Source organism: Leptidea sinapis, chromosome 4 (assembly GCF_905404315.1).
Source record: "Leptidea sinapis chromosome 4, ilLepSina1.1, whole genome shotgun sequence".
In the NCBI taxonomy this organism is placed as follows: domain Eukaryota; kingdom Metazoa; phylum Arthropoda; class Insecta; order Lepidoptera; family Pieridae; genus Leptidea; species Leptidea sinapis.
The window spans coordinates 13269004-13296967 of record NC_066268.1 but is presented as its reverse complement, the minus strand read 5'-3'; the positions used below and the strand labels follow the sequence as shown (position 1 = coordinate 13296967).

General features: G+C 34.5%; 3 protein-coding genes across 10 annotated transcripts in view; 1 reads left to right on the top strand and 2 right to left on the bottom strand.

Moving 5' to 3' along the window:
- The window catches only part of LOC126979898 (endonuclease/exonuclease/phosphatase family domain-containing protein 1-like), a 301297-nt gene that overhangs the window by 90180 nt on the left and 183153 nt on the right, over positions 1 to 27964 (bottom strand). The gene's annotated exons all lie outside the window — the stretch shown is intronic.
- On the top strand, positions 800 to 2639 carry LOC126979906 (uncharacterized). The gene has a single exon (XM_050829496.1). It carries the CDS (start codon positions 1043 to 1045, stop codon positions 2348 to 2350), a length of 1308 nt encoding a protein of 435 aa, XP_050685453.1. The 5' UTR covers positions 800 to 1042; the 3' UTR covers positions 2351 to 2639.
- The window catches only part of LOC126979897 (GTPase-activating protein skywalker), a 100358-nt gene continuing 79791 nt past the window's right edge, over positions 7398 to 27964 (bottom strand). For 2 of the 7 annotated variants that reach the window (XM_050829476.1, XM_050829479.1), the window contains 9 exons: positions 23444 to 23568; positions 20414 to 20560; positions 20042 to 20226; positions 19611 to 19776; positions 18580 to 18666; positions 15965 to 16123; positions 13214 to 13317; positions 12006 to 12137; positions 7398 to 9611 (listed from right to left, as the gene is read on the bottom strand). In XM_050829476.1, the coding sequence (XP_050685433.1) occupies positions 9470 to 9611; positions 12006 to 12137; positions 13214 to 13317; positions 15965 to 16123; positions 18580 to 18666; positions 19611 to 19776; positions 20042 to 20226; positions 20414 to 20560; positions 23444 to 23568 (1247 nt within the window). In that variant the 3' untranslated portion in view covers positions 7398 to 9469. Of the gene's footprint in view, positions 9612 to 11848; positions 11981 to 12005; positions 12138 to 13213; positions 13318 to 15964; positions 16124 to 18579; positions 18667 to 19297; positions 19328 to 19610; positions 19777 to 20041; positions 20227 to 20413; positions 20580 to 23443; positions 23570 to 27964 lie in introns of those variants that run through there. The other 5 variants (XM_050829477.1, XM_050829478.1, XM_050829480.1 and 2 more) reach the window with 5 other exon arrangements.

Sequence of the window (27964 nt, the reverse complement as noted above, 5' to 3'; positions counted from 1 at the left end):
TCAAAATTGAGCGTTTACCACTAAAAAAAATCAGCGCTCTGTAAAAAGCAGGACAGGTTACATTTGGAGTAGTGCTGTCATCCCACGTCGCGCGCATCCCAGTATCAACTCGAATTATTTGATCGCGTGCAACGCTGGGCTTCTCGAATGTGTGTGGGGGATCCAGTGCTCTGTGAACGGCTAGATTACTTGGCGTTGCGTGGAGACGTCGCTTTATTGTGTGTCTTCTATGGCATTTAAAGGGCCGGCAACGCTTGCAAGAGATTGAGGGCGGCGATGATCACCGCGTGAGTCTTACCTCACACACGGGATCGTTTCTTAATAAAACAACCTTATACTTTCTAATTCATTGTATTCATTTCAAAGCTTAATACATCATATTATTATATTTTATGTTGGGCCGAAGGCCGACCGTTCTTGCTTTACTTCATTTTCTAATCTCATCTCGTTATACATCAGGTTTGTCCTATGTCCTAGTCTTTTTGCGAATGCTCAAAAAAAAATAACACTTGTCGTTATGACAACTGACATATCACATAGAGCTTTACGCACGTCCGCAACTGGCACGATTCATGAGACATGAATAGTGACAAAATTGAAGGCACAGAGTAGAGATGTTCACAACGGCTATATATTGAAATCGCGATATAACGATACACTATTTTTAAAACGCCTATTATTTTTTACGCTATAATATAGATTATAGGTATCAGTTCACTTCGTTGTAACATATGACGCGTTTGATTATCGTTGCTATTCGTTACAGAATGTTAATGTATCGTGCGCTGTTAAATATTCAATACATTATTGTTGTGTGAGCTTTTAAAAGTGCTTACTAATTATGTACTTAATCGAGTATATTTAAATATTCTTCTTTTATTGTATTTTGGTTATTAGCTAATGGTCTTGTTACCAATGCTATAAATTTGTTTAAATAAATAAAACGAAGAATGACATTTTCGCTTCAAAAATTAACTGAATAGTTGAATACTGATCAAGTAAAAGTGTTCTGTGATAGGTACCTTCTGATTTATAATTATTTATGTTATTTGTGCAGAATATTTGTTTGTTTTCGAGTGTTAAAATGAAGCCGGAACCGGAAGCTCAAAGTAATGGTGAACAACAAGTAACCGGTGATGTTATAGGCGATACAGCCTACAGTGAGCGTTTTGTGTTGAAGATTCTTTTAAAATTAGCAAACTTAGACACGCTGAAAGATGAATTGCAAGAGCAAACATTCGAAGAAGACCTTTGCACTCTTTGGGATATGACTGCAGAACGAGATGTAGTTTTATTTCTACTAAAACATGACATGCTAAACCTGCTTAGTTTTGCGTGGCCTATTATAGACAATCCTAGAACAGTTGAGATTTTAATTGGTATTATTGCAAACATGTGCTGCCAAAAGGAAGCAGTGGAAAAGCTATTGAATATGAATTCACTTGTGTCCAGTTTATTAGAGTACATAAAGACAGATGATAGCTTATTACTAATCCAATTATTAAGGCTATTGAACTCGAGTATATTCTTAGCTACTGAAGATAGTATATCTGTGTGGGTTAAATTGTTTATAAATAGTGGCTATTCTAACTCCTTATACTACATATTAAAAAACTCTTCTAATAAAGATTTGCTTGTCAATGCCTTAGAAAATTTTAACACTATATGCACATATTGCAATGTTGGCAAGTTTAGAACTGACTTTTTTGGCCATTTTGTGAGTGTGGAAGCGCTTGAGTCTCTACTTACCGCATTCATTGAAGTAACAGATACACAGAAAGACTCTTGTGAGATAGAACAGTTAGAAAGAGTTCTACTTATAAGCTTACAAATCATTCTGAATTTGGTTGGCTTTGATCGGTCTAAAGAGATTTATAGTGATAATAAAAATGAAGTTATAAAGATCATATCTCAGGCATTTAAGTATTATGAAAATAAATTAGTAAATATGAAAGAGATTGACATGGATTTAGTTGATATTGTGGACTCTACAATTTCTATAACCGATGTTATGACTATTCATGAAATGTGTAATCCTGATCAGTTTTACGTCCAGAGCTGTAAAATGTGGAAGACATTGCATTGTATGAGAGACTGCAGTAAAACTTCAGTCGAGTTAGATGCAGAAGACTTAGAACAAGTCTCCTTGCAGTTGAAAGCTTCACTGTCAAAATTAATATTTATTTATATTGCAAAATGTGGTGTTGAACATTTACTTGACGCACTAGATGAAGTTACAGAATATTACGATGAAATTTCAAGTCAGGTAGAAGATGAATCAGTGTTGGCTACTGTTTCAAGAAGAGTGTCTAGCTATAGAACTAGATTAAAAGAGTCTGTGGATTGTTGAAATTGTGCTAAAATATACTAAGCACTTAACAGCCTTTTAGCCAGCTAGTTATAATAAAGCTATGATTTAAGAACTTTATTTCTCAGAAGAATATTACAATATTCACTTACAGAGAAAATATATTCTAATTACTATATTATATAATATGCGAGCCGTGAGAATGTAACAATATCTAAAATATATCGATTATTTTTTTCTTCTTTAACTATAAATATTAACAGAGTAAGTAAAGTGGAAAAAAAAAACAGTAAACACACACTAGATGAAACACTTAAAAAGAAATAACTATACAAATTATAATTTAAAGAACATTCATAAATAAGTTACCTACACTACACTAATGAATATCAACTAAAGACACAATTCTGAATACAATAATACAAGAACTTTAGTGAATTACGCGATCGAGCGGCGCGATGCGCATGCGCAGACCGTCATTCGCAATTTGTAAATATTATAAAGCTGTGACTACACTGCAGCAACAATTATTCATCTACTTATTTTTAAACTGTAACAATTTTTTATTTATATTTTTAAATGTTTTCTTTTAATATTTTTTTAAAAGTATTTAAGCTTTTGATTTCTTTAATGTCTTTGGGGAGGCTGTTGTAAAGTTTCGCCCCTTCAAACATGATATTCTTTTTTCCGTAATTAATTCTAGGTGTTTTTATATAAATATTATTTGCTTGTCGAGTTATCCTTTTTTGTATTTGGAATGTTTTTGTAAATGTCACTTGGGAATGTATCTCTTTAGATAGAATTTTCCTAATAAGAAGACACATTTTATACTTATAGAGTTGAGAAATATTCATGATTTCGGTATCTTGGTAAATTTTTGCGGATGGTGTTAAGAAATTATATCTGAACAGTGATTTAATAATTTTATTTTGTGCTATCTGTAGCGGTTGTAAATTAGTCTTTGACGCAGTTCCCCAAACTTCAATTAAATAATCTAAGTGAGACTTGACCATAGAATTATAAATAGTGAAGTGCACTTGCCTTGGGAAGCATCGTACAATGCTACGTACTGCACCAGTAAGTGATGTTAACTTTTTACGGATATATTCTATATGCAGTTTCCATGTGAGTTTGCTATCAAGTATCAGACCGAGATATTTTTCTTTATTTATTTTGTTTATTATTTCACCATTGATGGTTAAGTTATTATGGCTTCCAATTTTTTTGTTTTTTGCTGTGAATAATATATAGTTTGTTTTAGATGTATTTAAAGTAAGTAAATTACATTGTAGCCAGGTGTGTAGTAGATCCAAATCATGTTGTGCTTGTTCTATTATTGTTGTTATAGTATTTCCAAAGTAAAATAGACTTGTATCATCAGCATACAGCGTGATATCTCCATTTAGGCCGATTTTATGTATGTCATTTATATAGACTAGAAATAATAATGGGCCGAGAATAGCGCCCTGAGGAACGCCACATGTGATGAGTTGGGGTAAACTCTCAACTCTATTAATTTTAACTATTTGATATCGGTTTGTCAGATATGATTTGAACATTTTAAATGCAGAACCAGAAACACCAATGTTTTTTAATTTTGTTAGCATGATTTCGTGGCTTACTGTGTCAAATGCTTTTTTTAAGTCAATGAATATTCCTAATGATATTTTCTTTTGATCAATGCCAAGTTTAATTTTTGTTACTAAGTCAATTGTTGCTGCAAGAGTATTAGAATTACAACGAAATCCATATTGTTTTTTGTAAAGATAATTTGTAGATGTAAGAAATCCATTGAGTCGATTATGTAATATTTTCTCAAATATTTTTAATAAGATAGGAAGCACAGATATTGGACAGTAATTACTGGGATCCATTTTATCACTGGACTTGTAAATAGGAATCACTTTTGCTATTTTAAGGGAATCTGGAAATTTCCCTTCATTTAAGCATCTATTGATGCATGAGTTAGTTTTTCAGCTATAACGTCTTTGACACATTTAATCACTTTTGTACTCATGCCATCTATGCCAGTGCTAGTGTTAAAGCTGTGCAGGTTAATCAATGATCATGCTAGATTTGCTGTATATCAGGTGTTTGATTCACTTTCATAAAAATTCAGTCATATCCTGATTTAAATGAAATATGAGGAAGAAAATAATATGAACATATTAAATGAAAAACATTTAAATGTATATAAAAACATGAATGACTTATTTACAAGAAAAGGGTAGTTAAATAAAATTTTAAACCCAAGTACAAATAATTAACAGAAAGTAGTAATATTCTCACATTGTATTTGCAACCTTATTCTATGCCAGAGGTGTGTACCGGACCTTAGGTCACCTTTCAAATTTATGAAGTGCTTTGACTACTTTAGGGAGTTTGATAGGCATGTCAGAAAAGAGAGCCCACACTGCAGCATATAGACTGATTAACTAGCTAATTGGCTGTCCTGTTGCCACCACATGGGTACATATAGCAAACTGTACTAGTGCTCATGGAAAAACCAGGATATCTATAATAATTCCTATGTTTCTCGAAGGAGAAATCTGAAGCCAGAATCAGGTAGATTCTTTCCAAAATATGATCATGTCAAAATAGTAAACATTTTGATCACTGGAGCTTATGGGCTCATCCCAGAGATTCTGTTAATGGAGTGTGTAAAGGAAAATTCTCACCTAGATAGAAAACTTTTCAAGCAACATCAGTACAAACATCATCATGAATCATTGGCACAAATCCCAAAAGAGTGGTTACTAAATATTTAGTTCAGAGAGTCTGCCAAAGACCCTGTGAACAAAAGATATTAATAGGTACTGATAAAGATACAATTGAATTTTATCAAATGCCACCAAAATCAATTACCACACAGAGCTGGCACCAAGAATTTATGAAAGAATGGAAATTAGGATTTTCCATACCAAATTTTGAATAGTGTAATAAACAATAGAGAAAATTATTCCAAAGAAGGCAACATTGAAGTATATTATACATATATATATATATAAGATTGAGTACAAAAAATAATAAATTTATGTATACATATGGATGTAATAATACTATATTCTTTATTAATTTTAATTCGTATTTGTTCCATAGTTCATACATAATATATTAATATTAATGCAGAATTAGAAAACCAAAGCAACAGAGTGAGTAAAAGTAGTTTGTTATATTGATTTTGTGAGCAGACTAATACTATTTGGATCTGTGTAAGCTAGATATGATTAGTCTGAGTGTAAACCCTGCTTTAGATTTCAATCTTAGTTTAATTTCTACTTGTATGTATAAATATTGTATTCTAAAGAATACAACTAAAGGGTTGTATTTTTTGTAGGTAATTAAAAGAAACATTAATAATAACTGTCTTAAAAATAATGTTTTGTAGCAAAATGGATTTTATTTTACGAGTGCCTTATTTTTACACATTTTTTGAAATGATAACTTTTGTAGGCACATTGAGCAGTATTTTGTGGGGTTAATGTTAGGGTAAGGGTTAGCTAAATTTACTAAAGGAATACTTGATTATTTACTATCATAAATATTATTTTTTTATCATAGTGTGTTTATATTATTATTATTCTATTATATTAGTCTCCTTGATGAAGTTTTCACTTCTGTCATGTCATTTTAAACACTGTTTATTTCTAATTTAAATTAATTTATTTGAGGGTTATGTCATTAATAAAATATTAAATTTGTGCCACATATAATTTTTTGTATTTGTCATTGTTTTGATAATACCTATATGGAGCACCCCATAATCTGGCACCACATGTAATCTGACATACCTTTTATTATTGAATATTGTGCTCGATTGTGGTTATTGTTCTTGATTCGGATTGCTATACTTGAGGATAGTGTGAATTTGACTATGTGACAGCAGTGAGGCCTAACGGTAAATTTACTATATTTTACATAATGAATAGCTGATTATGAGATATACTAAAATATACATTCGATTATAAAAATGTTTCGATATATCTTGATTACAAAAAAATGCAGTTACTGATGTTGTAGGTAATTGTGTTCGCGAGTCGACGCAGATCAAAGTTAAAAAAAATACTGAATATTTTATTCGGTTTTAGGTACACAAATAAATCATTTCAAAAGAACATATTCTGTTCATTATTAAAAATACCATATTAGTAACCATATTTTATTGTAATAATCATTTTTTGAAAATCACAAATCCAGTCTTAGTCAAAGAGCTGACTCTCAGCTTCCAAGTCTCTCTATCTCTGCTTATTATTATAACAAGTAATGTCATTATGAAAATCAATTTGTAACTAATTTCATAATTGATTATCAGCATAAGTAATACAAAATATTTCGATTATAGCAATCATTCATAATCGCCCAACGCTAATAGTGAAGTAAAATCTGTACTTCAGAGTATTTAATATAAAATCTTGTCATTCTTAGGCAGTATATTATGTCTATAATCGACAAATTCGATATGCGATTCGACCGCTGGTCCACTGTATAACATTGGATTGAAACCATATATTATACTAGCTGACCCAGCAAACGTTGTATTGCCGATATTAAAATCGCGATACAAAAGCAACTGTTGATCGTAGATGGGTGAAAATTTGAAGTTGTATGTATTTTTTAATGCTGACTCATAATCAAACAAATTGAAAAAATGGATAAAAAAATTCGTGTGGACCACCCTTAGCATTTAGGGGGATGAAAAATAGATGTTGTCCGATTCTCAGACCTACCCAATATGCACTCAAAATTTCATGAGAATCGGTCAAGCCGTTTCGGAGGAGTTCAAAGTTTAACACCATGACACGAGAATTTTATATATTATAAGATTTTCATGTAGCGTCATGAAGATAACTATCATCGCATAGTTAATGAGTACAAGAAGAAAAATGTTTCTCAGTTCAGGTAGGACCTTAAACCTTCCATCATTTATACTTCTAGGTAGACTATGATAGCTGTGAAAACTTCGAAAGGTCATTCATCAGGCACACGAAACATATATTTCTGGCCTGTTATTACCGGTTGTCCAACATCAAGAGACTATCTAGACGTTTAAATTATCTATGTAGCCATAGTTTGAAATAAAACCAACAACTATATTTATGGATTATATATTTTAGACATAATAAAGCAACATTCACAATACAATAAACGAGTAGAAACACCGCTACTTGGCGGGTATTCGATTGCATAACTTGGCTCATTCAAGAAACTAGAAATATATTTATCTTTCCCCATATGCGGAAAGTTTGTTAACTAAAACGAAATTTTATATTATGTATCTCCGAATATTGCTACAACACTAGGATATTTGAGTTTCTCGAATAAGCTAGTTATGAGATACGTAACAAAGCGCCAGTCTCGCGCACGTCACTGAGTGACGTCACACCTACATACACCACAAATACTGAAGGGAGAACAATAACTACACATGTACTTAAACTAACTAACCACGAGCCTACTCGCCGCTATGAAGCGGCCAAAACGCACAATTTAAACATTAATTCGTATATATTTAGATAATATATCGATATAGAATAAAAAACAGGATTAAGACTAGACTTTACACTGATCAACGACAAATAGCCAACAGCAATACATTATCGCGAATGGCGCCACCGGCCACACAACAACTACGATTGGACAAATAGCAAGCGTCCGTTACAGCACAGGCGACTATTCCATTTTCAAATATATAGACGACGCGCCGCCTGCGTTGACAGAATATAAAAATAATACTCAAACAATTGAGCGAAATAAAAATTTCCCTTTAGCGAACCGCGACTATAACTGGGCGCCGCCCGCGGAGGTAAAATCAATAATATACAATATAAACATACAGTTACCTAAACAATAAATTACATAAATTATCTCAATTTAAAAACAAGTCTTAGGCTTCCGTTCAACGTGTACGTAGTACCGACAACACCTAGGATTCAATCTATCGTTCAATAATAAAAAAATATCTGTAATGTCAAACGATGATACTCCATATTAATAATATTTACAGGTTCTTAGCCAACATTGGCCGCGGGTGATATGCTCGCAACCCCTTTGTACTGGAAGGGATATGTATTTGGAGATGCCGAACTAGTATTCGCATATTGCTCGATAATACTTAATGATACGCCCAACCATATATCTACCGAGAAAAACATTGACGTCGAAACTTTGAAACCTAATATCATGAATTACACGCATTGCGAAAAAATATTATTTATTAAATTATTCTATAAATATTCAGGCAAAATGTGAATAGAGCCAGACATTTAAATAAAACACATTTTAAAGGAATAAAACGAGCAGTCCTTCTGAAAAGGCCGCGAAACGTCGGGTTGACTAAAATAATAATAAAAAAAAATAATCCTATAAAAAGTTTGGTTTTCCACTAATCGGATGGTCCACTTTTGGCACATAAGCTACCGACATTAGAATAATAATTGTATATCTCAGACATCGCGAATAAATTCACAATTTCCAATTGATTGGTTAGTTCCTTACCGATATTCTAACACATATTTCGTTTTTTGTGCGTAGTAAATACGTATACGCCAATGTTTATCACGATTTCTGTATGAGCAACGTGTATAAAAATTTTAATCGAATAAAAGCTCATAAGCGACACATTACCATAATATACTTTCGTTGCACTGCAATAGGCGAATAAATATATATTGTTCACGCTACTCTGCGGCGCTAAATTTCACTGGAATGTTCTATCCCACGGCCAGGATTCATATTGCTTTTAAGTAAGCGTAATATATCAGTGTAGGTATGATACATTCATTTGTACTTCACATACCATCTACGTAACAACCTAAATTTCCCGTGTTCGTTGTATGGAACGGACTGCGTCGACAGCTAACTAGCGGGGTCACGCTCGCACCGCAAGCTTTCGATTCACTAATAAAATATACGCACTACATCGACGTCCAGTGTTTATTGTGAGTAATACGATAGTCAACCATCAGTAAAACGCGATGATTGATTTGATTTAAAGGGATTATGTTTATAATGTGGTCCGGCGTGAACAAAATGGCTGCGCTATCGTATTAGCGATTATAGGGTGAACAAAACTGTGAGCGGATACCGTATCCGTAAACAATGATCACAAGAACGCTTCGAGATTACACTCCGTATCGAGATCGGCGTGGATAGTGAATGACTTTACGCGCCCGCAAAGCCATACACTTCGAGCACACGAATCTCAAAGTCTCCGCTGGGACAGAGCGGCGGGTTGTTGAATGTGGAGCAGCGGTCCGTCTTGCCGTACCTGATGTTTTCGTCCATCCATATTGCTTGGCCGTCTCTGTAATAAGTATTGTCTATTTAAAATAAATAATAAAAGTAAATACACCAACAAACCAATAATAGCTTAAGACTACATCGTCTGAACGGAATAGTCATACGTAACAGAATACCTAGTTCCACGTATATCTACACTTTTTATCTACACCCATAATATGAATACTGTATAAAAGATTCTAAAACAGTTAGCTTATTATTATTACATCATCCAAACGAGTGTTGTAATGAAAATCAGTACAACAGCATAATCATCCGTTTTCATAATAATACTCCTTCGGATGATATTATGGTTACTAGGACTAGCTTTTTTAATATTAGCAGTAAGCCAACTGTTTCAGAATCTTTTATGGAGGATTCATATTATGGTGTAGATAAAGTCTTGTATGCAACACTCATGTGATATTCAGATTTAAATAATTTTATTCAAAATAGGATGTGAAATACTTATTGAAAGTCAAAAACTACCACCCATTCCAAAACGAATGCCTCAGACCTGAGATGAATGGGCGCAACAAACTCAGCGGGCTTTTTTTTTCATCAAAAATATGTTTACGAAGTAATATTTTACAATTAAACTTATTATTTAATAGCCTAATGGCAGTCGCTCATTTCCCAATCTGTGGTATCATTAGGAAAGTCATTTATTTTATTGCAACCTTTACCACATAAACGTTTTTTAACAATTAAGTATTTATTTTAAAGTTATCATTAAGATATCCACTTCAGGGATTCATTAGACAAATTAAATTTGTTACCAAAATATATGAACTCAGGTTGTGGCACAAGGATGAAGATGGAGATGGAACCTGAGGGTTGAACAAGACATACCAATATCTATGATCCATGCGTCACTCGAACGGTTGGCTCAGTTGGTAAAAACGCTCGGACGGATCCCGAGAGGCGCGGGTTCGAGTCACGCATCTTTTATAAATTTTAGTTACAAATCTAATTTGTATGACGTAAAGCATTCCACATATAGGTTGCGCATGGAAGGAAGTTCCTTGAAAAACGCACTGCTGGTGAAGACGATATTACAGGTGAAGCTGTGTGGAGCGATGGTGGAATTCAGCGGTACGAACCAGGTCAAAGTTTTCGAAACACTCCCTGCGATAAGTGCGACAGACCAGAGATGACAGACGTACCCCACAACGTGTGGCCAACTTATAGTTATAAGACGCCAGACAGAAAGTTTTCTGTCTGAACTTCTGAGACCGCGAGATGGGATGTCTTTCTAGCGTCAATAGACACAGAGAATGCCTAAAAAATCGGTCATCTTGTTCCTCATTATTCCGGCAGAGGCTGCAGGGAAAGCTCGCTGAAGTTTCCATATTTTAACAACGCTCAGAGCATGTGTGTTTGGTACGAATGACTTGAAGGCTGCTCGCTGTACCATCGACAATATTGATTCATAACTTTTAGATATATATTTGCACGAAAAAGATTGTACGACACTTAGTTTAAGCGAATTAAGACCTACTTGTTTATTATGACTGACTGTAGGAAAAATATTAAGGTTGGTCACGATTCTATTTTGTCAACAGTACATCGATTTGGCTTCTGCGAGTTCACACTAAAAATTTGAGGCGTCATGTTTGTATTTCTGCTACTTCACACCGGTTTTATCGACGACTTATCTGACGGTCAATTGGACCCATTCATACTGTGGTGGTTACGGGTAGCATTACTATCCCACATTAAAAAGCCCTCAGCCTCTAACGACATCCGTAGGCCTGGGACGTGTCCGGCTTTTTACACCTCTGAGTCGTACAATTTCTTATGAATAATGTAAATTACTGGGCAAATGAGATTTAACATCATATATCTCAATTGTAGGGTGACGAGCTCAATTGAAGTGCCGCTCTTCTGACTTTTCTGATGTTTTGATGATCTGACTCTTTTGGCCTTTTCAAGAATTCGGAGCGGCACTGCATTGTAATGGGCAGGGCATATCAATTACCATCAGCTGAACGTCAGTGCTCTTCTAGCCCCTATTTTCATAAAAAAAAATAAACCTAGGTGAAAATGGATTACCCCTTAGCTCACATGCCCCAAAAATTGAGATCTCCAATATGTCATTCTTAAAATGTACCTATGAAAATGGATTACCCGCTAGCTCACATGCCCCAAAAATTGAGATCTCCAATATGTCATCCTTAAAATGTATCTACGATCTACTTGTCACGTTACCACGCCCCTTTTTTTATTATAACCGTGTGGTCTATTGTTAATCCAACTCACCCTCCGCCAACAGTAATCATCTTATTATCGGCGGCCATAAACAAAGAGCTCCCGTGCGAAGTCTTTACATCCCCGTCCTCTTTGTTCTCTATGGCCCCGACCCACGGGTACTTGGCGCGCACCGGATGCAAGCTGAAATATAGTTAACGTCACTGACCCGCCGCCGATCGTGATCATCTTCGTGTCCGCTGCCATGAACAGTTCGGAGCCGTGCGCGACTCGCTGCTCCTCCTTGCCGTCTCCCATCGAACAACCCACCCACGGGTATTTCGCGCGCTCCGGATAAAGGCTGCAAGCGAATGGACGCACACAACGTTACCGACCCACAATGCAACACATGAACCAACTGACAACAATGATTTTTTTAAACATGTGAAAAATCTACACCAAGTGTTAATTATTATACTAAATTTTAACAACAATATACATTAATATTCCCACAATCTACACTGGATTTTGACGGTACATGCAAAACGGATAATGTCATGAACGATCGTTGATATTTACAATAATTTTTCAATATACTTAACTGCAATAATGAAAATACTAATGGTAAAATTATATAGTTAAATTCATGAATATTACTGTCAACCCAAGCACATGACTAATAAATAAATACCTCAGTACTTATATAAAACCTATGTTATAGAGCTTACAGTACTTTTTTGAAATTATTAGAAAAAACTACATAAAAAGCATAAATTAGAGTGCAATCCGTTTAACTTTTCTTAGATACATTCAAACTTGAATTGAAAACATTAACAGGACGTAAATGAAAGTTTTAATGAAATATGACAAAATATGTTAATAATGTGCTATAACGACAAAAAAAGCATGAAAGAAAAGCAAACCAAAGCCTTTACCCGAAGAGCTTGAAGATATTATTAAAGAAATATATTTTTTATTATTTCCTTACAATTGTACTATAACTTCATCAATGTTATAGATTTTGATAAGAAATGTGTGAATAATATTATACGTTGACGTATAATATTATAAAAATAATATCGTTATGTAATAAGCAAAATTTAAAAAAAAAACAAGGGGGTAAAGGAACGAAAAACATAACTGAAAAGACAATAAAATATAAGTACTACATAAGTTTCATAGCGATAAATAAAAACATTTTAAACAATATATATAGTACTAACTTAGAGTTTATGTTATTAAATACAGTAAATAAAAGGGAGAAAAATTAAAAAAATAAATTATTGATGATGCTCCTGCAAGTCAAAAAAGAGTTATGAATGAATAAATTTGCATAAACGAATAGAATAAATTAATATAAAATTCACGCATAACTAAACATTCGTTTGATTTTATACCTTGTTACCATATACAGCAAATATTTATAGTGCACTTTACCTGAACAGGAATGTCTCGCCAGTTCCAAAGTACGCCTGCCGGTTGCCTCGCTCGTCCTTCTGGTTTCTCTCGAACCATCTCGTCGAACAATACGCACCGAATACCTGTAGATATTAAAATACACATAAATATATTTTAACCAAATTTCATCGGTAAATAAGAAAATCTAGACTCTCGTGAAATGAATATTGACCAACACAGCAGTGGAACAAGTATAGATAGACCAAAATTTAATTAAAGACCATGGAGATAGTTTCTCATAAACGACGACTCATTGTATCCTGTCCCACTTTAAATATGGTCCAAAGAGAGGCCCCTGACATCATAGTGATGTAAATGTAGGGCCCCCTTCCAAGTATAGAATACATGCTGTAGGTAGTAACTTAATCAATAGTTTTATCTACACCCATGCTTTAAATCCTCTATTAAAGATTCTGAAACAGTTAGCTTATTGCCAACATTATACACCCAATGTTCTAATAACCATTACATCATCCAAAAGAGTGTTGTAATGTTGTACTGAATTTCATAACAACACTCCTATTTTTATTCATTCCCTTCATGCTCAAAGAGTTTTAACAGACAGCCACATTCTTATTGCTCGATGCGTGGCATCTGTATGAATTTCAAAAAAGGAACATTTTGGTTTACGCGCGTTCCACACCATCAGAACGTCGCGCGCCGTAAAAAAAAGTAGGTTAGGTTCGAATCCCCGCCATTTTTCTTCGATATTTTTATTGTTTTGTTTACAAAAAATGAGCGATTAATTTCCAAAAGAACATAATATTCAAGTGAATTTTAATTATTGCACTATACAAAATGTAAATTACTACTAAAATAAATAATTCTTTCATTAAATTATTATTATTCATTATTATTATTTCATTATTTATTACTTACTTTATTTGTATATAATCAGTAATGGATGATATTAGGTTACTACTAGGACTGGCTGTTTTAATGTTAGCAGTAAGCTAACTGTTTCAGAATCTTTTAGAGGATTCATATTCTGGGTGTAGATAAAGTCTTGTATGCAACTGTTGATAATTAGATATTAAAACACTCATGTGATACTATTACCACACATCAAATCCACATTCGTGTTTTAATACCCCTTATTACACAACAGTTGCATAAATAACTATAACCTGCCACGCGTAAAACTTAACCGCAGGCTATCCCTGCAATAATAACATTAAACTGAATCGATAGCTGATTTAAAATCATAAAACTTTCAAATATACTATATTAAGTATACTCTAAAGTTACTAGCTCACTACGGGTTTTAAACAACACCGTCGATGCATCTGTTAAAGTCAAAACTAGATTGAAGGCTATTTTGGTTTTTTTTCACATGACAGCTAGAACATTCTAGATTTAATAATGCAGAACATTGGAATGTTTATTGTTTTATTTGGTTTAACAAGGATTTCCGGCGTGGAACTAACGCTGTAGCTCAGCTGTAAACAGCTCGCAACTTCAAGTTGAAGAAGATCAGCCACTCAGGTAAATACTGATGAATTGAATGCTGTAGTGGAAGTTGATACGCATCAAACTACCAAGGCATTAGCCGCAAGGTTTGATGTAAGCATAAACCTCAATATCAACCCAATTGCATCAAATTCATTAACCTACAGAGAAACAGGCATGTAAGTCTGGCTTCCCATGTAACGGGAACAGAAATTAAGGGATTTTGGGGCGAATTGTGCCATATGATGACAAGTAGATTCTAAGCGATAATCGCAGGCATCGCCAGGTCAAAAACCGCAACAATGCCCTAAAGGAAAGTTTACCCAAAGAAAAATTACAGTAACTGTTTGTAGTCACTTCATGGTTTAAATCACAATTAGAACCGGTCAGGCAGTAACAGAAGATGCTATTATATTGACTACTGTACTTCGAACAATGATTGCAAAACTCACAGTCAGACAGAGTTAAATGATCTTCACCATTATTGCCCTATGATAAGATAAAAGAACTCACACGGCCGAGAAACCGTTTCAACTCTTACAAAACTACATATAGAAATTCTCCGATATCCTCTATACTACTATACTTTGCCCCAACCGACTACCATATTTTCCGAGATTCGGCAATTTGGACAATTTTTTAAGTAGTAAAAAAAATCTTCTCAAGAAGCAATACAAAATACATTTGTAGGAAGAAATTTATAAATATTGAGGGTAAATACTTCGGATTTATTAAATATATTTTACCTCACAAAAAAAATTTAAATTTTTCGAAAAACTGCAAATCTTTACCACAAGAAATTCGCCACTCATTTATTAAAAAGATTATTTTTTTTTATTTTTTTTTAAATAATTCATTTTTCGGTGTAATTTTGTACATACCAAATTCGGTCTAATTTTATACATACCTGTTATCAACTTAAATTTGTCGGAGGGTTTATCAAAGAACAGTCGGCACATTCGGTAAGACAATTTCGAGTCTCGAAAGCGGATGCAGCACTGAGATTAGCAAATTCATATTCTCTACTTTCTTTATACTAGTGAAACACTTTCTGGTGAAGAGATGATATGAACTGCGCTCTGTGATCAAACATTTATCTATAAAGAATGCGAAATTGCTCGACCGTTTACTTTATAGATGCATGTGTTCGTTTGGGTGATATCCAAAGTTCGATGGATGTATTATCGAATGCGCCAACTGGAATCGAATAGTAGTTGAGATTCACTTTTTCCTATAAAAATAACTGTACTTTTGTATCAGAAGCGGTCAGCCAGTACGCACCTCGTTGTTACATGTCTTGATCATAAGCAGCGTGGGCTCATGGTGCTCCACGCGCACGTAGAACGTGGTGAGCGAGCACCCGTGCTCCTCCGTGGTGTACAGCAGAACGGGCTGGTACATAGTGATACGCACGGGGAGCCACGACCACAACGTGAATAGCTGAAATAATACCCAACATTAACAGCAGCCGTACAAAAAATAATCGATCATCTACGTTTCTATAAGAATGAAAACGAAAGGATTATTTGCAGAAAACTACTATTTTATTTAGTATCGTTTAATCGAGTCTATTAAAATTTTTAAAATATACAATTTTTTTTAATATGCCGAAGGAATAAAATTTAACAGAATTCGATGACAATGTAAACGTCAAAAAGAGAATAAATTTCATGTAAACAGTTCCAAGATATTTGTAAACGTATACTTGACGATACAATAAAACAATAGTTATCTACGTAACTATAAAGTCAACTACGATGATATTACATAACAGAAACTATGACAAAGATGAAGTAAAAATGTAATCAATAAAGTCAAACAAATCAGAGCAATCCAAATAATGATAATAACATAGCGATTAAAGAATATATTAAATTGAATCTATACGGAAGACTATACTTAAAATTTTATTCTAGTAAAGATAAGTATTTAAAATTGTTTATTATTAAAAGACATTAAAAATAACATACGAATAAAATTAGATAAATATAACGGCAATTAAATAAACATAATAGACAACATTGATAACGATGGCACATAATTATTAGTCGTGATAATATTAGTGACTACAGTGCCAAGTATTTTGTGAACATATAACTTAAACAAAACGTAAACAATAACAATGCCAGATCGGACAGACAAACAACATCGCATGCAATTAACGTTGAAAATGATCACAGGAGACATTTCATCCACATTTCCTAAATTCTTCGTGCAAAAAGTTGTGTGCACAATTCAGGCAATATCTACAATAAATTAGCTACTAGCCAATTAGACAGCAATAATCATAATAATTTACAACCACATATTATTTTAAATTTATGACATCGATAAGAAATATAAGTCTATCTAAATAACGTTCTAACTGGAGGCCCAGCTACTGCAATTATCCTAGGTGTGATGAGGCGACGAAACATATATTAAAATAAAACAATGAATAAATAGCAAAAATTACTCCACACGTTAAAATAATTAGGAATACTGAAGAAACTCACGGCCTGCTGAATACTAAGTAAAATACATATAGTATAGTAGGTTAGTTGAAGGCGCTAGTGATGAAAAGGTTAAGAACAAAGATAATGTAAGGATGATATGTAAATGTGATGATACTGTGTGATAGTATGAGTGTGATATTATAGTCTGCTACCAGTTTTTCCCAATAATAGGTGATACAGGTCTATAATAAAGTATTACAAAGATCGTATCTCTCTTCAAATGGAAATGTGTTGTTTTGATCTAGAATAAAGATTATCTAGCATCTAATATTTCAGCATCTGACAATAAATTCTAAATTAAAAATTACACATTATAAAAGAAACATTAATTCTTTGGTTCATCTAATGAACAAATTTTTGAAATTTGGTGGGGTTGTTTTAATGATCCAACTCACCGAATTTAAAAATCCAACATAGCTTACTGTATATTAAACATTAGGTAATAATTTGTCTCTTGGCCTGATGAACATAATTAATATAGCATTACCTCAGACAGACGATGTATTGCTAAAATATTTGAAGAGAGGTACTAGCAAAATATCTGCGTCACCAAGTCTACAGCCCCGAATTAATTTAATATAGCCCGTATCAAACCTTCTGTCTGAGGTCTGAAGAATACTGCTGTTGGTCGCTGAACACCGCGTTAGGAAATGGGAACCACAGGGCCAGATGAGAGGATCTTGGACTCTGTAAATAGCTTTGATGATGACCATGATTGTTGGACGGCTGTAGGTTTTCGGATAAGGCAAATAAAAATAACTGAGTTAATAAACGAATTAGAATGGAAACACACAATAATATGAACATGATAGGGACAACACAAGCAGTGAAGAGAAATGAAAATGTTGCGTTGATATCGATGTGTTGTCTTATATAGGTGTACCTATAGTTCGTGAAATACTAGCTTAAATAACTCAAACGTAAGGTTATGGTAGCGTTACGATTTAAAATCATTATTATTGAAATAGCGAATTCGGGCTAACATGCATCAAACTAGCTAGGATGGATCAGACTTTATTAAAACGAACTTTTGGAATACTTCTAAATTTGGCACAGCTTTATTGGAATAATTACAAATTTATATAAAATATTAACACATAATAACACATTACACAATAATAACATAATTGTTATTGAAAACAAAAAAGTGTGTAAGACGTAATCGTAAAAATGTGCTATAAAATCTGAACCAGCCACCACGCAGACTTACCACAAAAAAACGCAAATAATAATAAATAAAATTAACTTAAGCGACTTTCTCACGGCGATAGAAGAAGCGACGAATTTTGATATTAAAATAAATAAACACCTAAGTGGCAAGCGGTGCATCTAAACATCGATAATGTCGCAAGCTAACAATAGCTCGACACTTATTTCTGATGTTAAAATACTACATCTTACTTCACTGTGCTCTAGTATCTGAGACTTGATCGCTTGGATTGGATAAACGCCCATCGATAGGGCGCGCGGGCCCGGCGAATGCGAACCCTAACGGGAAAATCGACACAAAGTTAGCACTCACACATAACAATCGATAACATGCCGACACATCACTATCAACTATAAACCAACTCTATTGTTAATCAATTCGAAGCTGTATTCATCTGCAGAATTCATATTCAATTTAAGAAGACAAACGTATTTCAAACGCATGCCAAGTTTTCCACAAATCTTATTTTAAACTCACTTTAATATTTAAGATTATTTTAAACAACTTACATCTATAAAACATCACATATAACACTAAACATAAATTAAAAAAAATCCATTCAAAGCAAATATAAATTACTTTTCGGCTGCTGGTCACCTTGTTCGAACGTAAAATGTCTTGTCTGATGAAAATCGTGTCGTGTAAAATGATGACATCGATAGAACAAAACGTGATACAGATCACAAAATAATTTGCTACACGGATCGAACAAAACATAAAAACACGTGGAGTCAAGGAACAGGAGGCAAAGGATCTATCATACAGAAGATTTAACAAGAGTGATGTTTCCATCGAATAATATGTATTCAAATTCGATGTGTCTGAAGTTAGTTGTGTTAGGAACGCAACCGAATGAATTGAATGATAGATAAAAGCTAAAGCCACGCCTAATGCTTTCGTGTACGATACCATCTGTTTGCACGTTTCCTCAGACATTCTCTGGAAACCAAGTAAAATAATTTCTAGTACACATAATAATTATTAAATACACATAAGCTTCGAGAATAATTGGTTGTTCATATCAAATAAATAGTTAGTTAAATAAGTTTATAAAGACATATACTAAATAAATATAGATAAATTCTTGGATCATTATTTTCACCTTTACCAAATGCAATATTCAGGTCACAAAAACGCCACCTTCAAACTTTAATCAAGAGACAATTATAAATCTTAACATGTCCAAAGGAGTATAATATAATTGACGAATCGTCAAACTTACCTCGCGTATAGTGAGCGTGTGGGACATCATCTGTATATTGACCTGGGACTGGCTGGTCGGCAAGTTGTCCGACGATCGGGATCGAACCAGGCGCGATCCGGTGATCACTTGTTTGGACTTGAGCGTCATTTCCGTTTTTATGAACACCCGGGATATGTATTGGGAGCTGTGAATTTGTCGAAATTTAATTTAATTAAGCCTTAAAAACTTCAGACTATTTATAATGTTAGTTTTTAATCAGAGTCGTAAACAAAAGCAATAAGCTACTCATTGACTCGGAGTAATGTTGGTTTATATTTAGAAAATTCTTCGAAGCAAGAAAAAGCCTCCAAGATACTTAATACAAAATTACCAATAATAATAAACAATACAATAAAGTAATCTAAATAATAATTAAAATTTGCTAATTATAACGTCCTCTTCATACGAACCTAAGTGCCCTTATACTAAAGGCGGTCCGTAGCAGTTTCGTAGGCGAAGCTGGCATGTTTCTGCAAAATTTATCAATCGCATGATCGACTCCATTCTTCGTCGCTTCAGCGTACCACTCCGAGTTCTGATTTGAGCTGTGCTTGTGGAACAAGATGAGAATCGCGAGTGCCACTCTGTAGAATACCTGCACAAAAAACATTGCATACTTATTATATTTTAAGATAAAGTTGAATTTGAAATACAGATTTGCGAAGATTATGTTGATGTCATAGATGAAGTCATTCATGTAACGCATACTTTCAATAAAAAAAGGCAGACAGAAAAAGGCTTCTTTATTCTAGTTAGTTCTATATTTACTTCTAATGCAGTACCTTTACGCCTTCGTGGAAGAAGCAGTCCAGTACCCTGACGAGGTGAGGGAAGGGCAGTGCGGCCAGGATCCACCACTGCCAGTCGGCGTAGATGCGCTCGGGGCCGATCGCGCCCGACAGACGCAGCAGATGCTGCGCGGCTGACTTCTGCAACCAAGCCGCGGTGCTGTACGGAAACCTTTACTGTCTAATTATTAGATTACGGAAAGGTACAATAATGATGAGTTTATTATTTGTAATCTAAAGTTTTGCACATATTTCGTCACTGCCTACTTAAGCTTACATCTAATATGGAGGTACCAGGTCCAAAGACCGGTCCCAACAACGGCAAGAGAAATATACGTATACGCAACAAATAAACGTATGCACCAAGTTTTTTACCGGCTACTAAACATATTTATGTTTCATAGGTCAAATTAGGGTATCCCACGAAGCTAGAAATAAAAAAAAACTAAGCAATATTCATCAAGACATTAAAAAAAAAACGGGAACGTGATGATGCACGACGTGTATGACGCCAAAAAGGTTAAAAAGGTTGAAGGATATATATTCTTACGAAAGCGGCAGTGCCCCATTTTTTAGATACACTGGAATCAATAGTGCCGTACGGCAGACTATGACCTCGCCAAGTTCTGACCTTTGTTTTGTTTATACATTTATATGTAAAGTGGCAGTTGCCGCGCGCTCCCTAAACCAAAACGTAAAGCGTTGTTAGAGTAGAACCGTTGACTCTCAACATGAAACCCCCTGCTTCGCTGTTCTCCCACCATTAACAATGTGTTTACAGCTTTTAATTTATATTATGTATGGTTTATAACAGCGAGGAGGAAGAAGTCGAACGAAGGGTGAATATAAGCTGGAACAAATAAAAGAAAGAAATTTTAAAAGGGCCATTCCCTCTGCACCTCAAAAAGATTGTTATATCAAACGTGGACATAAAATACAAAAATAAAAACAAAACTAGCGACCTGCCAGAAAGGATGGAAAGGAGTATGTTGAAAAGCAGAAAAATTCAAAAGATTAAAAGTGACAGCATTAGGAAAAGAACAAAACTGATAGATGCTCTTGAGTACGCTGTAAAACAAAAGTGGCGATGGGTAGGTCATATGGCGAGATTCACGGACAAAAGATGGACAGTAGAAACGACAATTTGGAAAGGACCATCTGGAAAAAAAAGAGGCCGCCCAAGACACAGATGGGTAGATGATATAATAAAAATGGCAGGAAAAGAATGAGGAAGAAAAGCACAGAAGAAGGATACATGGAGTAAGCTGGAGGAAGCCTATAACCAGAGTGGGGTTCCAATAACTTAACTTTTATATTATACGCGTAGTGTTAAGATAATATTATGTATTCGATTGTTGGAATCGATTAAAGGCTTATTATTATTATGTATGGTTTATTCGACGCTTCATAAGTTCGGCAACGCTCTTGTGATTCATCTGGTGTTACAAGTGAGTATGGACCGCGGTGATTACATACCATCAGATGACCCGTATGGACAGAGGTTCTGCTCTTCTTTAAAATTAAGACTGGTAGAATTTCAATTAAGAATACTTAATGGGGAAGACCTAAATTTAGGTCAACATTAAATCACATTAACGTTATATCACCCATTGTTTGCCTTTAACTTCCACTAGGCAACCTATTATACAATTATGTTCTTCAAAAACAAGTTGGATCGATGCTTCCGATCGTACAATAACACTGGATGACATCGCGTGCCGATAATACAACAAGCATCTATTTTTAAACGAAATATCAACAAATGGAAAATTCTACACGCAACTAGACTGAATTAAAATTTACATTTATGTAAATACTTGCTTGAATTTTGTGTAATGTATAGCCAAGTAGCAAAAATTTAATAAATAAGGCATTTATGGACATCAATTTTTTTCTATCAGTTGATTTTGTAGCAATTATTTGCGTTCTGATGCATCTAAAATTACTAAAAAGCGCCGTGAAGCGGGCTGTTGGCATCAGTCTGCTTCGAATAATTAAACAAACAATATAATGATCCTGGTATGGAAGGGATTTAAAACTACCGTGATTATATTTTTATAAAAAATAATCAAAAAGAAAAAAATATCAGTATAGACTAATAAATCATTTGAATCATCTCAACTGCATGATGGAACAAATAGTACAACACAAACAGTAAAAAAAATCCGGGCCGTTTGTAACAAATTTGGCGAAAATAGCTATGGAACGAAAACAAAAGAGTATGTGTGACAAGCAAGACCTTCCATTTGCCGTTGTTCATTCAAATTCAAATATTTTTATTCAAAATAGGATGTGACATCACTTATTGAAAATCATAAACTACCACCCATTCCAAAACGAATGCCTCAGACAAGAGAAGAATGGGCGCAATAAAATCAAAAAATATATTTACAAAGTAAAATTGTAAAATTAAATTTATTATTTAATAGCCTGAGGGTGGTCCCTCCATTCCATCCCAAAGTCATTTATGCTATAGTAACCTTTACCACATTGGGTGTGGAAATAGATGTTAGTAGGACGAACGAATTATGCTGGTATTCGAACTATCGGGTATGAGTCAGAACCTAAGTTATATTAATTTCAGTACATAAAGTGCAGTGATTGTGAATATTTGTAAAAAATATTATATATTGTGCATTGTTGCTGGGTCACGGTTCACTATACTTAAATATGTCGCACATAGAACAATAACGGCAAATAATTTTAATTGTTAAGTTGTAGGCGTAGCTCTACTCGACGTTTTCTTTTCTTTATGTTGAGGCTGTTGTGGAAGGGCCACCACAATTTAGCCAGGTTGGGGTAGGCCACCAAGTGTAGAGTATTTGTACGGCGATGATGTGATTTCAAGATTTTACGGTGAATGCTCGGTGTTTGTATTTACAACAGTTTTATTTTTTTTTATTTATGCAATATTATCATGAAGGGTAATAATATGTAGCTCTATATACTTGTTATAGTAATAAGATACTTCTTGGGTTTTATTTTGATTTTGATTATTACTAACGAAGGTAAATCAGAACTTACGGCGTGTTTCTTTGCTATTTGCATGACAGTCTTCCAGGTAACCTCGTTCAGGAGTTTCGTCTGTGTGATAAACATCTTCTCTTTGGACGCCACCAAACTGGCCATGCAATGGTAGCACTCCTCCTCTGAAACGATACATTTATATTTAATATATATTACATACACTATTTGATCTTATTCTGTAAGCATTTGGCAAAACCGAATTTATGTTTGTTTATCAACGACTATATTATTATGAAACACTTCGAACTAGGTTTGAACTAAATGATGTTACATCTAGTATTCAAATGTAATGACGAGCAATACTAACTGTCCGTAAATAATAAAACACGTTGAAATTAAACATATCATATTAAGTAAAAAGAAAGCTAAAATGAGTTATAAATAGTTTATTTTTATGAAAATAAGGGATGAGATGAGCTTGACGCTCAGCTGATGGTAATTGATACGCCCTACCCATTACAATGCAGTGCCGCTCACGATTCTTGAAAAACTCCAAAAATTCTTAGCGGTCATTTCAAGTCTCATTTGCCCAGTTATTTCACTAGCTACGGCGCCCTTCAGACCAATAACAGTAATGCTTACACATTAATGCTTCACGGCACAAATAGGCGCCGTTGTGGTACCCGTAACCTCCTGTGCAAAGGAGCCTCCCACTGGTATTTAGTATACAAGTAAAGAGGAATATTGTGTTAAAGAAACTCCTATACGAGAAAAGAAGAGTTAAAATGATTACTTAATAAAAAAGAATTAGATAGTTTATTGAATTAGGCGATATTATGCGGAAATCCATAATTATTCAAAAATATCTAGTGCCAGAATTTGGCGAGTCTCTCTATCTCCTGAGGATGCCTCGTGTAGAGGCGAAACACAATATGTCGAATTGATTGAAGACAAATTTACACCCAAGAAGGCTCACAATATTTGAATAGGAATTTTGTAAATTTAACGGCTATGAAAATAATAACAAGCAACGGATAACATTTATATTTGAATTATTATACGCAGCAAATAAATTAGGTAGCGTAGGATACATGTAAACAAATAAATGGCAAGAAACTAATAAAATTTAATATAAATACGCAGCTATTTGTTTACATTACGACGCCGATCCGGACCTCGTTAAATAAATATAATTAAACATTGTCGTAATTCATCTGAATTAATTATGACACGCGCGTCATTCGTGCACACCACTCTTACTCAGAGTTCGAATCTCTCCTCTTACCATATCAAGAACAATTAATGCGCAGAGATAAAAGGGATGAGAAAAGAATTCCCTTCTTTTCGTGCACACCACTCTTACTCAGAGTTCGAATCTCTCCTCTTACCATATCAAGAACAATTAATGCGCAGAGATAAAAGGGATGAGAAAAGAATTCCCTTCTTTTCTCAAAGGATGAGTTCGGAAACAACGTTCGGAGACCGCTAATACACAATAGTAGTATACGGACAATTATTAAGAACAACATGTTATATTTTTTTTTTAATGGAATAGGAGGACAAACGAGCGTACGGGTCACCTGTTGTTAAGTGATCACCGCCGCCCACAATCTCTTGCAAAACCAGAGGAATCACAGGAGCGTTACCGGCCCTTAAGGAAGGTGTATGCGCTTTTTTTGAAGGTACCCATGCCGTATCGTCCCGGAAACACCGCACAAGGAAGTTCATTCCACAGCTTTGTAGTACGTGGAAGAAAGCTCCTTGAAAACCGCAGTGTGGAAGACCGCCACACATCCAGATGGTGGGGATGATATCCTTACTTGTGGCGTGTCGTGCGAAGGTGGAATTCGGCGGCAGGAATCAGGTTAAACAGCTCTTCGGAACACTCCCCGTGATAAATGCGGTAGAAGACACACAATGATGCGACATCTCTACGCAACGCCAAGTGATCCAGCCGTTCACAGAGCACTGGGTTCCCGACAATTCGAGCTGCTCTACGTTGCACACGGTCAAATGGATCGAGTTGATACTGGGGTGCGCCAGACCAGAGATGGCAGCAATACTCCATGTGTGGCCGGACCTGCGCTTTGTACAGAGCTAGAATGTGGGCCGGCTTGAAGTATTGCCGTGCTCTATTAATGACGCCCAGTATGTAATTAATGTTATATCTAAAATATTAAGCACACTCTGTTATTACAGGTTAGTCAACGGATTCGAAAAATGATTTGATAATAACCTGTTTTGTTGCCTACAAAGACGTATTAAAAATATCTAAATGTACAATTTCACTGCTTAGTTCATTATAGGTAGAGTGAGTCTGCAAGAATTAACTATTGCTTCGGTTAGTAGATGATTGAGGTATATAACGGCAATAGACGAAGTTCTCAAAGAAATTTTCGAGAGAAGATCTGGATAATCTACTATATTATTTTGAAATATTTTCAAGAAGAAAGCAATATCAACGATACTTTGATTAATATTGAATTATTATACGTGTATTATATTATATACTTATTAAAATAAAAATGGTCTTTGTTTGAGGCTCTTTCACGCCTAAACCACTGATCGTATCGACATGAAACTACCACCATTCGATGCGAAATTTATCCTAGATGGTTTATAGCTACTTATTTTTTTTTTAAATAAGATGAACAAAATTTAATTTATTTCTTTTTAAAATTCGCCCGGCGAAGCGGGCGGGAACGCCTAGTTTATTATATTAAATATTAATAATTACTTCAAAATTACTCTGACAGAAGCCACTCGGGATTTTCTTTGATTCGAATTTGTATTTGAATTCATTTCTTCAAATAACCTTACGACATTAATACTAAGAAATCTTGACATGGTGTTTAAGAAATTCCGTGAAACCCATAACAATTATCGTCCTATGACTGTCTAGATTGTAACCTCATTGTTACCGATGTGTACATACTGCATGTCAATTGACGAAACATATTTGATTATCTATCATATTAACATCATAAGTACAATGTTTCTTGCAAATAAAATTTCATTTCATTTCATTACTATCAACAATGAGCCTGCGAACAAACTTCAAGTTGCGGTTCAATCTCAATATCTACTTATTTAAATTATAATTAACACTGACACTTTATCTCTGTAGTTTACATGTTACAATAATTACAATCACAATTCCATATAAATTCAAGAACATTTTCATATTGAAGTAAAATCAATTGTAGATATATATAGCACCTCTGATATAAGTCCCCTTGACCGCAATTGCGAGACTGGCTAGTGGCTACCGATTGTTGTGTGCATTGCAAGTTAAAAGTTCTTTGCACGCCTCACGTGATCCAAATATCAATTATTTTGCAACAAGTTTTTAAAATATTAATCGAGTAGGTACTTTTGAACACGCATATCTGCAAAATCTCCGACGACTTTGCATAGTTTGGCCCAGTAGTTTTCATTTTATGCAAATTTTTGTCTACGTGCATGATATAAATGTTTTTTGTGTACGGCTTTTTTAGGAGTTTTCATTCAGGTTGATTATATTTTATTATTATTAACTGACGCTAAAAAGAAAAAAAGAAACTACGTTTAAAAAACTAACTTCAAAAACTGTAAAGTATCAAATAACTAAATATTTAATTTAATACACCTCTTATGCAAACCTTCACTATTAAAAATTAATAAAATACTAAAATTTTTATATGCTACCTATTGAAAGTCTTCGGTATTAGGTCTTCAATCATCAACACCATCATATCAGCCGGAAGACGTTCAAAGCTGCACAAAGGCCTCCCCCAAAGATCTCCACGACACGCACATTCCACAACACTAACACAGTGGACATATGTAACAGTATAGAAACTAAGCCTTGTTGATGAAATACTTACATACACGTACCTACACTCTATTGAAGCAATAGGAATGTCATGTAATTTTCGACTTTAAAAAAGAAGGAGGTTCTCGATTCGACCGTATTCTTGGAAAGAACTTCCTTAAGGGGCGTTGCGTAAACAAAAAGTAAAAGCGTAAGATTTTACTTTTTTGATAGCTCCGGTTTTGATGGAGCCGAGTTCAAACATCCGTATACCACGCAATACGCTGGCATTTTTAAAAAGATCGCGGAAACAAATAACGACGTGTCACTCGACTCGTATTGACCGCGAAAACCGCTTAGGGTCCTCGTCGATGCGCATGTTTGTGTGAGTGTGTCATTTCGAACGTTTGTAGGTAGTTTTCATACTGGTACATATGTCTACTGTAACACTGAGGCACTTGCATTGAAAAAAGTGACATTTCTGTAACTGGCATAAATAGTTTACAGTCCGGTCACATCACTGACGGGAACAGACAGTCCCTGACGAAGCACCGAATGCACGGTTTCACTGCGGTCGTGAATTACCCTAATAGGTATAAAAATCTGTATTTCAAACCAAATTGACGCAATTGTAAGCACATTAAATTAGTTCTCTAATTTGTACTAACTAATTAAGTAGTTCCATGTCCGGGCGCTCCGCTCTCTGCGCCGTGTAATTTAAAACAATTGAGTTGACATGGAATACATTATGCTTGAAAAATACTAGAGTGTGCTAATAGTTTTTA

Coding starts and splice junctions, on each gene's coding strand:
- LOC126979906 (XM_050829496.1), top strand. CDS start 1,043: ATGTTATTTGTGCAGAATATTTGTTTGTTTTCGAGTGTTAAAATGAAG.